Source organism: Thalassophryne amazonica, chromosome 8 (genome assembly GCF_902500255.1).
Source record: "Thalassophryne amazonica chromosome 8, fThaAma1.1, whole genome shotgun sequence".
Taxonomy (NCBI): Eukaryota; Metazoa; Chordata; class Actinopteri; order Batrachoidiformes; family Batrachoididae; genus Thalassophryne; species Thalassophryne amazonica.
The window spans coordinates 111,738,442-111,754,289 of NC_047110.1; the positions used below are offsets into that span (position 1 = coordinate 111,738,442).

Below are 15,848 nucleotides of genomic sequence, written 5' to 3' on the forward strand. Positions count from 1 at the left end.
TCAAGAAACAAGAATCATCCTCCGTTCTGTTTGCACAGCTCCAAACGCTGCGCGGCTCTTTGCTGAGACAGAGTCCGCTCGGAATTAATAACTTCAAAATGAATTGCCGCTTTGAATAAAATGACACCTCTTACAAACATTGCAATACAGACAAAAAACTACAATCGACTAAACATTTTTTGTTTTCCTCCCAAAATGAGACGTGCTGCAAGAGCTCAGCACAGACTTATGGAAAAATACTCATGAATAATATCTGAAAGGAAATGCTTTTGACAATAACTACAGATTTTGTTTATTTTTATTTATGTCCAGAGATCAAGGATCCACCATGTAGAGTTTATTATGTCCAAAGTTTAAGGATCCAGTGACCAATTTCATATTTATTTACTTTAAGACTCAATAAAATGTTGTTCAATTTTAATTTAATCGGCTTATAAAGCGCCAAATCACAACAAAAGCCGTCTCAAGGCGCCTCACATAGAACAGTTCAACATAAAAAATTAAAATAAATAAATAAAAAAAATTCAAATTCATAATTAAAAACAGAAGTAAAAGAATAAAACAGATAAAAAAAATAAAAACTATTCACAAGAAAGAGAATAAAAATAGGCTTTAAGTCTTGACTTAAAAATGTCCACGGACTCTGACTGCCTCACGGTCGCAGGAAGACTGTTCCACAGAGCGGGTGCACGATAAGAAAAAGCTCTTTGACCCTTTGATATAGAAAACCTGTAAAGCCTACTTTTAGTACACAAAAAATTCACAATGATAATAATGGTAATGGTATAATAATGGTATCGATATCAATAAAATCTTATCGATACCCATCCCTAAATATGACCTAACTTTGTAACCTCTGACCTCTGAATAAGTAAAATGTAGTAAAATCTGGTTTTACGCGCACACACACACACACACACCTCGTTCTCCCATCAGAGGGCCCAGGGCTCTCCACACGAAATTCTGCCTAAAGAGGGGGGTGGGCTGATGCATGGACATGGCCAATGTCATGTATATCAGAATGCCAATTTCAATAAAATGTCTAATTTCGTCACAAATAAAAAATATATCACAAACGCTCACCTAACTGTGTCCATTTTTTGTCCTTTTCTCATAAATTAAATGCATTTCATGTAATTTAATTTCATTTCAAGAGGGCATTTAAGCAACTTTCTTCAAAAAAGGGGGTGGTCCCTGGGCCTCTGATGGGCAAATACGGTATATATGCATGTGTGTGTGTATGTGTAAAATTCTACATAAGTGATTATCTATAAGTGATCATATATAAATTGTAATTTGTGCTGTACCTTGAGACAGGCTAAACCTTTGCATGCACAGATTCTCGTGTCCACATTGTCGTCTTCTAGCAGCTCCAAGCAGCCAACCAGCGCCTGCAGAACGGATGTCCACCATGTTTACATCATGTTTATGTCACATTTACACCGTGTTTACGTCATATTCACACCATGTTTACGTCATATTCACACCATGTTTATGTCATACTTACACCATGTTTATGTCACGTTTACACCACGTTTACACTGTGTTTATTTCATGTTTATGCCATGTTTAGCACATGGCTAACACCGTGTTTACGTCATAGTTACACCACATTTATGTCATATTTACACCCTGTTGACTGTGTGCAGCATAACATGTGAGGCTTGTCACATGTCCAACAGGTTTGGACCCAAATAATATGGCAATTATCAGGACACTGTTCTTCACAAGTCCCCCTGGATGGGACGCCAGTCCAACACAGGTAACTTCCTCAACCACAGCTGTACTCTTTTCCAGCTGGGTGGACTGAGACAAACATGATTAAGCGTCTTGTCCAAGGACACAGGCAGGTAGCATGAAGCACACACTGGGAATCAAACCATTGTGTACACATGGTGGTCCGACTCCTACAAGTACTACCTACAGAGCCTAGAGAGCGACCGCTCTGCTTCCTCAGAAATAAAGTCCATGACGTGAACACAAGTTCAGATCAGGTTCTGCGGGGCAGGTGGTGTGAACATCACCACAGGAAGCAGAGTCAGTCTGATGACCTCATGCTTGGCCAAAACAAGGAGATCATGATGTTACACACACACACACACACACACACACGCACACACCAACCTGCTCGCGGTGTCTGGGCTGGGTCGCCACGCTTCGCAATACAGAGCTAGCAGAGGCTGAAACTTTAGCTCGTGGGTCTTTCAAAAGTTTGACCACAGCATGAAGCCCATCTCTCTTCAGGCTGGACTCTGGGGGGCGCCGCAGAGTTTGGATGATCACATCCTGGTCACATGATGCCAAACTTCGGGTCAACCAGACTGTGAGAAATGAAGAGGAGAATTATTCCTGATGACCAATTTTATTCACTTTATACATGCTTCCCTTAGGCAGTATTATTAGACGGTATTGCTTAAATTTTCATTGTTACGCAGATGATACCCAGCTTTATCTATCCATGAAGCCAGAGGACACACACCAATTAGCTAAACTGCAGGATTGTCTTACAGACATAAAGACATGGATGACCTCTAATTTCCTGCTTTTAAATTCAGATAAAACTGAAGTTATTGTACTTGGCCCCACAAATCTTAGAAACATGGTGTCTAACCAGATCCTTACTCTGGATGGCATTACCCTGACCTCTAGTAATACTGTGAGAAATCTTGGAGTCATTTTTGATCAGGATATGTCATTCAATGCACATATTAAACAAATATGTAGGACTGCTTTTTTGCATTTACGCAATATCTCTAAAATTAGAAAGGTCTTGTCTCAGAGTGATGCTGAAAAACTAATTCATGCATTTATTTCCTCTAGGCTGGACTATTGTAATTCATTATTATCAGGTTGTCCTAAAAGTTCCCTGAAAAGCCTTCAGTTAATTCAAAATGCTGCAGCTAGAGTACTAACGGGGACTAGAAGGAGAGAGCATATCTCACCCATATTGGCCTCTCTTCATTGGCTTCCTGTTAATTCTAGAATAGAATTTAAAATTCTTCTTCTTACTTATAAGGTTTTGAATAATCAGGTCCCATCTTATCTTAGGGACCTCATAGTACCATATCACCCCAATAGAGCGCTTCGCTCTCAGACTGCAGGCTTACTTGTAGTTCCTAGGGTTTGTAAGAGTAGAATGGGAGGCAGAGCCTTCAGCTTTCAGGCTCCTCTCCTGTGGAACCAGCTCCCAATTCAGATCAGGGAGACAGACACCCTCTCTACTTTTAAGATTAGGCTTAAAACTTTCCTTTTTGCTAAAGCTTATAGTTAGGGCTGGATCAGGTGACCCTGAACCATCCCTTAGTTATGCTGCTATAGACGTAGACTGCTGGGGGGTTCCCATGATGCACTGTTTCTTTCTCTTTTTGCTCTGTATGCACCACTCTGCATTTAATCATTAGTGATCGATCTCTGCTCCCCTCCACAGCATGTCTTTTTCCTGGTTCTCTCCCTCAGCCCCAACCAGTCCCAGCAGAAGACTGCCCCTCCCTGAGCCTGGTTCTGCTGGAGGTTTCTTCCTGTTAAAAGGGAGTTTTTCCTTCCCACTGTCACCAAGTGCTTGCTCACAGGGGGTCGTTTTGATTTGGCGCTATATAAATAAAATTGATTGATTGACTGATTGATTAACTACCAACATGGTGTTTTCTCTGTGTGTGCGATACCTTCATCTGCCAGCTCAGAGACGTGTGTGTCCAAATCTCTGACGTCGTTGGCGTCCAGGTAACTCCACAGCTGGAACACTGTCACCTTCACTTCGTGCCTGCTGGTGCCTCGCCGTGGCAGCTTCTGATACAATACCCGCTCGAGCAGACACAGGAACACTGCAGAAACACACAGGTGGGGACATGTCACACACCTGCAGCCAACACACCTGTCAAGACAAACCCTTCATGTACCTGTGTCGGCCATGTTGCTCGCCCTCTCAGGCAGTTTGATGGAGTAGAGCGCCACTAAGGACGCCAGGAAAGTCTCTGCGGAAACACCGTAGACACTGCCCTGCCCCACACTCTGTTGCCATAGCAACACAGCACCTCGGCACAAGTCCAGCTGCGGTATGACTGTGAAGGGAAAACACAGAACAGCCATGAGGTTTTTTTTTTCATCATGTGCAGAAAAGAGAGGGCAAAATGCATGAAATATCACTTTTTAATCATTTCGACAGAACTCTGAGTTCAAATAAATCAGCTGAAAGCAACTGATTGGAAGTGTTATCACTAGAGCCCGACCAATACAGATTTCTTTGGGAGCAGATAAATACAATTTCAATTTTCAATTTAATAGATAGATTGCTCATAACCAATTCCATGGTATGGAGCACAAACAAAAACAAATTCATACTTTGTCAAAAGGAAAACACTAGAAATCAAAATTCAATACAAATCCAGAACCCCTTTCAAATAGGCACCAAGTTTACAAATAATTTTCCTGTTTTCAGATTGAAACAGTAACACAAAGTTATGTTTAGACGGACACTCTATAAAAAACAGGGATATATTTTTCTCTTAGTCTCTTGACCTCATGATGTGTACAAACAAGACAAGACATGGAATTCATCTCCCACAGAACCACTATTACAAAGGTTACAAGTCCTCAGTGATCTGTCCAGGCCTTTGTATCTGCCAGTGACCTTGGGGATCCTGGTGTTATTAGTTCTCAGGTTGCAAATGGCTTGCCTGTATTTGAGGTTTTCACACAATAGATACTTTTCTAATTTGAATTATTTTTTTAGTTCAACGTAAAGGTCACACGATGTAATTTCCCATAACTGGCTTTTCCATTTTTGTACATACTGGTCCTTTAAAATCCGTTCCACAGTTAACTTAAGCCACTGAACACTACTGAAAGACTGTGAGGACCACACGTAGGACAGACCACATTCATCCAGGGTGTTCTTGACCTCCTGCAGCCATGGGGACATGAAAACACCCTCACAGAACTGTTGATACAAAAATTGATACATATGTTGTACTAGTTTGTTGTCATTATTTACTATCAATCTCCCCCAATACCCAATTATTCTCTTTTTTACAGCTATGTGGATGGGGAATCTGCTGAGCTCACCATAAACCAAGTTGTTGCATGTAGATACTCTAACTTTCAAAATATATTTAAGAAATCGAATGTGCATTTTTTCTAAAATATCACATTTTCCATAACCCCAAACTTCACATGCATATAACATAACTGGCATTACTAACTTGTCAAATAAATCAAGGGTGACATCTAGTGGCAATTTGAGGTTTCTACATTTCGTAAGCAAAGCAAACATTGCCCTTGAGGCACATATATAGAAATATATATACAGCAAATATATATATGCCGATATGTAAAAAAACCCCAAAAACACCAAACATATTCGAGTTATACAGAAATAAAGCTGTCTTGGAGTGTATTTTGTTGGAGCAACCAACTAATTACATCACGCGACCTTACTTTGATTGGCAGTTGCTGTGTCACATTGCTCGACATTAGCAAAAAATGGAGCTAGTCTATTTTGGCTACACCTACCTCGTGGCACGGCTGTGAAATGCCCACTCTGACTGATAATGAACAGCAGCTGCTTCCTTTGCCTCTGTCTCTTGTAGCTAATCTGACAAAGGGGTGATGGGGTCCCAGCCATGCTTGACAGTGCAAACAATGACATCAGAGCACCCTCTGCTGGACAAACTACATCATGACACTATTTTGTTTTTCTGCATTGCTTATTCACTAAAATAACTTTTCAACTAGCCAAAAATAATGCAGATACTGATATGATCATGAAAGTCTGATATCGGCCGATAGGACTAGCCAACCGATATATCAGTCGGGCTCTAATTAATTTTAACTCCAGAACATGCTGCAGTAAGATAAAATTAACACTGTGCAGACAGTCGGTGTTTGCAGGTGACCAGACAGACATGTGTCTTACCCTCTGCAGGCTGCCTGGATCGTCGGGGGTCGTCCTTGGCGATGCATCGGATGATTTTGAAGACTTGAGTCTCTCTCAGTAGTCTGTCCAGAGCGTACATCTCTCTACAGCGCAGAGGACCAAATGTACCCAGACGCTGCAGAATTTAAAGCACAAGTCTCGATATCTCACAGAAACTAAGGGTGTTCATAAAGATGGATCGTTAAACAATAAAATGGACGTTGTGACATACAGAATACATTGGAATTGAACTGGTACAATTCCCAAAACTGTAAATAAAATTCACGTTCACTGTCAAACTGGATTCACAGTGTCATCATGACATAAGATAATTTTTTCGTAAAGTTTTTTTTTATTCCTACCAGTAGCTGTGAGTTGCAGTTCTTCAGATGGACCACCAGAGAGTAGTCTAGTGTGGTGGAGCCTGTGGTGAGGGCAGAGGTGGGGGAGGACGAGGAGGTTTTGTCCCAGACTCGGTCCTGCAAAGACCTGTAGGATTATCAGAAGAGTTTTCAGTTTATACATCAGTTATACAGTTTTTCGGTGGGTTAGGTGAGGTGATCTGGACGGTTATCAGATAATGACTGCGTTCAGGCAAAAGTTCCTGGACTCCTTGTTTAGTCTTTTTCAGTCTGAATTAAACTGGTTCTGAGCTAGAGTTCTGCCTGCAGTGAAACACAGAAGCTGAGTCAGAACAACAATGAAATCATCCTCGACGGTCGCCTCAGAGACAAAAACACTCACAACCATAATTTGTGTCCACAAACCTGATTATTTCAGACTGGAGACCAAAACAACAAGTCCAGCTGTTTTTCCACTCGACTTGTCATTTCATTATTATGTTTTTGTTTTTCTTTGCTGATGTGATATTCACTGTTGGTCCTTAATCCCCTAGTTGTTCCCACTGTGTAGTGGGTGCCTTGTATGGCAGCAACCTCACATCGGGGTGAATGTGAGGCATTATTGTAAAGCGCTTTGAGCACCTGATGCAGATGGAAAAGCGCTATATAAATGCAGTCCATTTAAGGGGCAGCAAACTATCATAACAAAAGCAAGACTCCATATGTTTCTGTTTCCTAGAAGTAAAGTGGAAAATTTGAGGGAAAAGATACAAGAAGTAGTTAATATTTTTATTACAAATTAACCATTCTGATAACAGCTTTTTTTTTAATTTATGAGGAAAAAATTCTGTTACTAAAATAATAAAGATATGCTTAACACTTTATATGTATTTTACATAATATGAACATTTAATCTGCTGAAATGATTAACTCATAAAAACCATCCGCCAATTTTCATTTTCTCTAGTTTAAGTCAGTACAGAATTTAAAATCCTCCTGGTTGTTGTTCAGAAGAAATTCTAAGAAATGTGACGTTCCAATTTCTAAAAGATTCATCATAAAGCTTAACTGGTAGATAAAGTAACATTATTAATTCACACAAAAATTTTGCAAGAAAGTGTATTTCTTGCAAAATTTCTTTCAGTCTGACTTAATTGCAATTTCTTTCAGTCTGACAGAAATTGCAAGAAAGAGTATTTTGTAATCAAAAAAGAGCAAGTGAGAGAGAGACGGCAAGAGACAAAGAAATAAATGACATTAAAATAGTTCCTGACTTTACAATTCTCCCTACCACATACAGGTACGTATCTACTGCCACAGGGGGCGCGCTACTTGTTTTTACGTGAATTTTCTGAGGTTGACCAAGAAACGCATTTCTAGCTCTGGCTCCTTTGTAACCATGGTGTCATCAGAAAGCACAAATAAAGTACAGTGGTCCCTCATTTATCCTGGGAGTTACATTCTAAAAATAGCCCGCGATATGCGAAATCCGCGAAGTGGCCAGCGTTATTTTTTACAATTATTATAGACGTTTTAAAGCTGTAAAACCCCTCATTACACACGTTATAAACTTTCTCAATCAGGCATGAACATTTTCTCACTTTTCTCTCGTGTGTAAACACTCTCAAAGTTCAAACCTGAGTAGAAAAAAAGACCAACCTGTTTTCAGGCCCAAACATTTGTTTGAGAAATAAAAATACACTCAACAAAAATATAAATGCAACACTTTTGGTTTTGCTCCCATTTTGTATGAGATGAACTCAAAGATCTAAAACTTTTTCCACATACACAATATCACCATTTCCCTCAAATATTGTTCACAAACCAGTCGAAATCTGTGATAGTGAGCACTTCTCCTTTGCTGAGATAATCCATCCCACCTCCATCCCACCATATCAAGATGCTGATTAGACACCATGATTAGTGCACCGGTGTGCCTTAGACTGCCCACAATAAAAGGCCACTCTGAAAGGTGCAGTTTTGTTTTATTGGGGGGGGGGATACCAGTCAGTATCTGGTGTGACCACCATTTGCCTCATGCAGTGCAACACATCTCCTTCGCATAGAGTTGATCAGGTTGTCAATTGTGGCCTGTGGAATGTTGGTCCACTCCTCTTCAATGGCTGTACGAAGTTGCTGGATATTGGCAGGAACTGGTACACGCTGTCGTATACGCCGGTCCAGAGCATCCCAAACATGCTCAATGGGTGACATGTCCGGTGAGTATGCCAGCCATGCCAGAACTGGGACATTTTCAGCTTCCAAGAATTGTGTACAGATCCTTGCAGCATGCAACACATGCTGTCTGCCATCTACCCTGGACAGTGTGAACCGGGATTCATCTGTGAAGAGAACACCTCTCCAACGTGCCAAACGCCAGCAAATGTGAGCATTTGCCCACTCAAGTCAGTTACGACAACGAACTGGAGTCAGGTCGAGACCCCGATGAGGAAGACGAGCATGCAGATGAGCTTCCCTGAGACGGTTTCTGACAGTTTGTGCAGAAATTCTTTGGTTATGCAAACCGATTGTTTCAGCAGCTGTCCGAGTGGCTGGTCTCAGACGATCTTGGAGGTGAACATGCTGGATGTGGAGGTCCTGGGCTGGTGTGGTTACACGTGGTCTGCGGTTGTGAGGCTGGTTGGATGTACTGCCAAATTCTCTGAAACGCCTTTGGAGACAGCTTATGGTAGAGAAATGAACATTCAATACACGAGCAACAGCTCTGGTTGATGTTCCTGCTGTCAGCATGCCAATTGCATGCTCCCTCAAATCTTGCGACATCTGTGGCATTGTGCTGTGTGATAAAACTGCACCTTTCAGAGTGGCCTTTTATTGTGGGCAGTCGAAGGCACACCTGTGCACTAATCATGGTGTCTAATCAGCATCTTGATATGGCACACCTGTGAGGTGGGATGGATTATCTCAGCAAAGGAGAAGTGCTCACTATCACAGATTTAGACTGGTTTGTGAACAATATTTGAGGGAAATGGTGATATTGTGTATGTGGAAAAAGTTTTAGATCTTTGAGTTCATCTCATACAAAATGGGAGCAAAACCAAACGTGTTGCGTTTATATTTTTGTTGAGCGTAGAACGTTTTCCTATAAATAATTATGATGGCTTTTAGAACTAACATTAATTTTAACGATCAACGTACGAGGTTGGACACATAAGAAATTATTAATAGTGACTGACCAGTATTTCACAGTTCCTCTGATTGCGCCTCTTCGTCCTGGCGCCTCTGCACTGTCACGTCTTTTTCCACTGAGTCACACCTCGCTGCAGGTGTCTTTTTCCGAGTGTAGAACACAGTTATGGGTAGTTGTTGGCGCTCTTTTTTCTTCTGGGCGAGAAGATTCTTATAAACAGACACGCAGAACACAATCCGCATGCTCTCCCTTCGCGGTGTCGCGACCGGCTGCTTGATGAGACCGCGAAACACAATGCACTGTAAAAAAAAAGCATGCAAAATTGGACTAAAAAAAATCCGCGAAACAGCGAGGCCGCAAAAGATGAACCGCGTTATAGCAAGGGACCACTGTAGTAATAAATACAAACCCTGAAACACGACCCCTTCCCGCTGGTTTTACTCCTGTTCACACTCAGCAGCCACGTAAAATATCATTCTGGTGTCTGGGGCTGCGCCAGTTTGACACGGCTTCGTATGGAAACAGTCCATATCGCCTTACTGCTGTGGGCGTGGCCGGTGAGTCTGTCTGAGCCCCTTGTCTGTGCATTATGTCCTCATTATCTGTCATGTGTGTAAGTCATGTCTATCTCCCATGCGGCTTCGTATCTTGGTATGTGCGTGTGTGCGTTCACGTCCGGTGGGTGTGCTCCTGGTGCACGTGTGTGTTCCTGGTGTTTGTGTCTTCTGTGTCTGTCACTGCTGGTGCTTGCTGTTATCCGTGTGTTTCTGTTGTGTCTTTTCTTGCTGTGTGTGTGCATGCATTTGCATCTGTAGTGTGTCTCCCCTGTGTGTGCGCGGGTCACCTGTGTGGGTCTCTCCCTGTCTGCGTACCCTTTTGTCTTCCCCGGTTCTTGGGGCTGTTTGCTCATCTGTTCATTTATGTATCATTCGTGTCCAAACTTCATTCAGTCTGAGTTCCGTGTTTGTCCTCTGTGTATAGTTGTTGACTGAGGTTTCGGGTTTTTTGTACTGTTCATTGTTTGATCCATGGCTGAGCGTTGATCATCTATCATGTTATCTCTCAGTTTCACATTTGTATTTTGTGTACTTTATGTTTAGGTTTTATACTTTGTGTGCTGGTGTTATTTACCCACTTACCTCACACTGTCCATTTTGTGTGCTGGTGTTATTTACCCACTTACCTCACACTGTCCATTTTATTCTTCATCTCTGTGTGTTCCTTTATTTTGTTTTTTCCTCATTCGGTTTCTCACCAAATCTTTTGATGTTCTGGATTGTTTTTTCACGTTGGATCGCCTGGTCACGATTGTCACTGTCACTGTGGAATATTAAAGCACCTTGGTTTTTGTCCGTCACTCCCGTCACCTGGCTGCCTGCGTCTGGGGTTCTATTTTGACTCAGTGTAGCTTAAACATAACACTTCCAACTTCTACGAGTTCCAGATGATGGTCAGTAAACACCTGATTGCCATCATCACATTTGTGTTGCCTGATTCTTTCATTTGTCCGTCCACAGTCAATAAGCAGGTTAGCATACATGTCGCTAACATGAACTGCTGGTAGCCGTTTCAAGTCTCGTGTCCACATCACAGCTCTCCCCTCTGCCGTCGTCACCCACCGTTGCTTTCTTTCCGACTCCTTTTGGTTATGCTAAAATCAGATTAAGTTTGTGTGACTTCCTCCGCGAGACTCACCGGCTCCCGGTGTATTTTTATACTGCAGTTAACACCCCTTATAGTGAGACATTTTTTCAGCTGTGGTACCGCCATATTCCTGAAATTTTCTCGCTCCTCCATGACAACAGATTTGGAGATAATGCAAGTGAAAGTAACGGGAAACAAACACAAAAAACAATAACAAAACAAAGTACATTTGCCAGGTGCTGCTAAGTGAAAACCATCAATGCTACCAGAAGTGCGCTTATCAGTAAAAAAAAACAAACAAAAAAAACCCCAGATGTTTATGACACAAAGCATTCTGGGTCAATTTTTCGAATATGCGGTGGGGAGAATTGGTGACTTCTGAAAAATTTTATCTTTTATTCTCAAACTACTGCACTATTTTATCTTTTATTCTCAAACTACTGCACTATTTTATCTTTTATTCTCAAACTACTGCACTATTTTATCTTTTATTCTCAAACTACTGCACTATTTTATCTTTTATTCTCAAACTACTGCACTATTTTATCTTTTATTCTCAAACTACTGCACTATTTTAATACATAAATAATGACAGTGGCGGTAATTTGCCTTTAATATGTTGAGGTTGTTTGTCTACTGCAATAAAAAACAACTACGAGTATAATTCTGATATTTTCTAGTTTTTTTTTAATTGTCAGACTGAAATGAGGATTGGACTGGAGTCTTGGGTTCTTTATGACAGATGGGGATCTGTGCGTTGTTACGCGAGGTTAACGTGTCGTCACTGACCGGCCATTTCTGCACTGCTCCTCCTCCTCCTCCTCGCCGTCAGAGGTGTTCAGGAAGTCAAAGCTGCCCAGAGCCGTTTCCACGGTGAGACTGACCACGCTGGGAGAGCGGCTGTTTCTGCCGCCCTGCACAAAAACACAGCAGACAGATCACAGATGAGGGGGCGGGATCAACAGGGTCAACATGAACACACCAATTAGCAGCTGAGAGGCTACCATTAGCGTCGCCATCAGAGTGTAAAATCCACGTGGACACTTTGGTTAGTTCAAACAGCGGCCCACATTCACTGCTCCGTCCTCGGTGTCTCGCTCTGCAGACTCATCTATGCATGTCATGATGTGCAAAAAACTCATGAAACTGACGTGCACATGCAGTGGCATCACATCGGGCAACATCGAGGGAAGGAACAAAGTCACTCACCAGTTCAGCAGAACCTGACCTGACCCAGACCTGATCGGACTACATGACCCACAGACCGGGCCACCATCAGATCCTGAGTCCGGTTTTCATCATTCAGACATGTGGACCTCGCTGTGGTACCTGTTAAATTTCTAAAAATGTGCTTCACATTCAGGAGTGGCGGTTTTTAGTATGGGCCATATGGGCTGCTGCCCAGGGCACCATTTTTGGTGGGGCGGCACCGTGGGCACGAGCACTGAAGAAAAAAAAAATCTCTACTGCAAAATGGTTTTCTTGACACTTTGTGTGGAATTGGCAAATTGGCGCCCCCCGCAGGCAGCTGCAGGTGCCCCGCTTGCTATCAGAGTTCACAGAAGCACTGAGAAGGTGAAAGAAACAGGGAGGGGCGTGCTGTGGAAAGTTCACCTCATCGTAATGGAAGGGAAAAGGCGGGGGTGCTTCGTGGGCTGAAGTCAGTTACACCTCGACTTTCTTCCAAATAACACACATCTCATTCATAATGTTATAAAAACAGGTTCATAATTCCTGCACGTTTTTCTAAATTGTGTGAAATGTCCTGCTGCACACGGAGAGAAGTCAGCTGCATCCCGAGCTGGGTGCAGCTGAATCCTCTCGGTGTGCGGCAGAAACCCGGGGACAGGAGCTCTCCTGCCGTATGGTCCGCGGATCATCCAGCAAAAACGAGGCAGGCAGCCTTTGAAAGCAGACAGACAAGGTGTAAGAACAGGTTTGAATGTCACCAGAGACGACAAACTGCCCACTTGTGGAAAAAAAGTTGGCAGAAAGGAGAGTCTGCTTATTTATAAAGACGGCTTAGAACTTATTCTGTGTTCACATTACCAGCTGAAGTGACTGAATCTGAACCTTTTTTCTGTGCCTGCAAGAGTGTGTGTTTTTACAAAAATTGTCCAGCAGCTGGCATCTCTTTTTAATGTCATGTACACTGACAAAACAATAATAATAATAATAATGTTTACAATGAGGCTTATCTTCATTATTAACTGGCTTATTTGAGGGAGAAAAAGAATCACATTTGATTCCATTGGCATGGAAATGCTAGTAACATTTTAGTTTAGAATTTCTTTTGACCCACAGATCAATCAATCAATCAATTTTATTTATATAGCGCCAAATCACAACAAACAGTTGCCCCAAGGTGCTTTATATTGTAAGGCAAGGCCATACAATAATTACGTAAAAACCCCAACGGTCAAAACGACCCCCTGTGAGCAAGCACTTGGCGACAGTGGGAAGGAAAAACACCCTTTTAACAGGAAGAAACCTCCAGCAGAACCAGGCTCAGGGAGGGGCAGTCTTCTGCTGGGACTGGTTGGGGCTGATGGGAGAGAATCAAGAAAAAGACATGCTGTGGAGGGGAGCAGAGATCAATCACTAATGATTAAATGCAGAGTGGTGCATACAGAGCAAAAAGAGAAAGAAACACTCAGTGCATCATGGGAACCCCCCAGCAGTCTAAGTCTATAGCAGCATAACTAAGGGATGGTTCAGGGTCACCTGATCCAGCCCTAACTATAAGCTTTAGCAAAAAGGAAAGTTTTAAGCCTAATCTTAAAAGTAGAGAGGGTGTCTGTCTCCCTGATCTGAATTGGGAGCTGGTTCCACAGGAGAGGAGCCTGAAAGCTGAAGGCTCTGCCTCCCATTCTACTCTTACAAACCCTAGGAACTACAAGTAAGCCTGCAGTCTGAGAGCGACGCGCTCTATTGGGGTGATATGGTACTATGAGGTCCCTAAGACAAGATGGGACCTGATTATTCAAAACCTTATAAGTAAGAAGAAGAATTTTAAATTCTATTCTAGAATTAACAGGAAGCCAATGAAGAGAGGCCAATACGGGTGAGATATGCTCTCTCCTTCTAGTCCCCGTTAGTACTCTAGCTGCAGCATTTTGAATTAACTGAAGGCTTTTCAGGGAACTTTTAGGACAACCTGATAATAATGAATTACAATAGTCCAGCCTAGAGGAAATAAATGCATGAATTAGTTTTTCAGCATCACTCTGAGACAAGACCTTTCTAATTTTAGAGATATTGCGTAAATGCAAAAAAGCAGTCCTACATATTTGTTTAATATGCGCGTTGAATGACATATCCTGATCAAAAATGACTCCAAGATTTCTCACAGTATTACTAGAGGTCAGGGTAATGTCATCCAGAGTAAGGATCTGGTTAGACACCATGTTTCTAAGATTTGTGGGGCCAAGTACAAGAAGAAGTGTGAAGAAGATTCCCCATTTACATGAACAAATTGTAATCTATTAGATAAATATGATTCAAACCACCGCAGCGCAGTGCCTTTAATACCTATGGCATGCTCTAATCTCTGTAATAAAATGTTATGGTCAACAGTATCAAAAGCAGCACTGAGGTCTAACAGAACAAGCACAGAGATGAGTCCACTGTCTGAGGCCATAAAAAGATCATTTGTAACCTTCACTAATGCTGTTTCTGTACTATGATGAATTCTAAAACCTGACTGAAACTCTTCAAATAGACCATTCCTCTGCAGATGATCAGTTAGCTGTTTTACAACTACCCTTTCAAGAATTTCTGAGAGAAAAGGAAGGTTGGAGATTGGCCTATAATTAGCTAAGATAGCTGGGTCAAGTGATGGCTTTTTAAGTAATGGTTTAATTACTGCCACCTTAAAAGCCTGTGGTACATAGCCAACTAATAAAGATAGATTGATCATATTTAAGATCGAAGCATTAAATACTGGTAGGGCGTCCTTGAGCAGCCTGGTAGGAATGGGGTCTAATAGACATGTTGATGGTTTGTAACTAATGAAAATAACTCAGACAGAACAATCGGAGAGAAAGAGTCTAACCAAATACCGGCATCACTGAAAGCAGCTAAAGATAATGATACGTCTTTGGGATGGTTATGAGTAATTTTTTCTCTAATAGTTAAAATTTTATTAGCAAAGAAAGTCATGAAGTCATTACTAGTTAAAGTTAAAGGAATACTCGGCTCAATAGAGCTCTGACTCTTTGTCAGCCTGGCTACAGTGCTGAAAAGAACCTGGGGTTGTTCTTATTTTCTTCAATTAGTGATGAGTAGTAAGATGTCCTAGCTTTACGGAGGGCTTTTTTTATAGAGCAACAGACTCTTTTTCCAGGCTAAGTGAAGATCTTCTAAATTAGTGAGACGCCATTTCCTCTCCAGCTTACGGGTTATCTGCTTTAAGCTGCGAGTTTGTGAGTTATACCACAGAGTCAGGCACTTCTGATTTAAAGCTCTCTTTTTCAGAGGAGCTACAGCATCCAAAGTTGTCTTCAATGAGGATCTAAAACTATTGACGAGATACTCTATCTCACTTACAGAGTTTAGGTAGCTACTCTGCACTGTGTTGGTATATGGCATTAGAGAACATAAAGAAGGAATCATATCCTTAAACCTAGTTACAGTGCTTTCTGAAAGACTTCTAGTGTAATGAAACTTATTCCCCACTGCTGGGTAGTCCATCAGAGTAAATGTAAATGTTATTAAGAAATGATCAGACAGAAGGGAGTTTTCAGGGAATACTGTTAAGTCTTCAATTTCCATACCATAAGTCAGAACAAGATCTAAGATA

The 15,848-nt window shown here is 41.7% G+C and overlaps 1 protein-coding gene across 3 annotated transcripts in view; it reads right to left on the reverse strand.

Moving 5' to 3' along the window:
- The window catches only part of ripor1 (RHO family interacting cell polarization regulator 1), a 107,439-nt gene that overhangs the window by 3,170 nt on the left and 88,421 nt on the right, over positions 1-15,848 (reverse strand). For all 3 annotated transcript variants that reach the window (XM_034177279.1, XM_034177278.1, XM_034177277.1), the window contains exons 16-22: positions 11,837-11,961; positions 6,274-6,400; positions 5,912-6,047; positions 3,897-4,058; positions 3,663-3,821; positions 2,125-2,321; positions 1,308-1,391 (exon numbers count right to left, since the gene is read on the reverse strand). In XM_034177279.1, the coding sequence (XP_034033170.1) occupies positions 1,308-1,391; positions 2,125-2,321; positions 3,663-3,821; positions 3,897-4,058; positions 5,912-6,047; positions 6,274-6,400; positions 11,837-11,961 (990 nt within the window). The remainder of the gene's footprint in view (positions 1-1,307; positions 1,392-2,124; positions 2,322-3,662; positions 3,822-3,896; positions 4,059-5,911; positions 6,048-6,273; positions 6,401-11,836; positions 11,962-15,848) is intronic.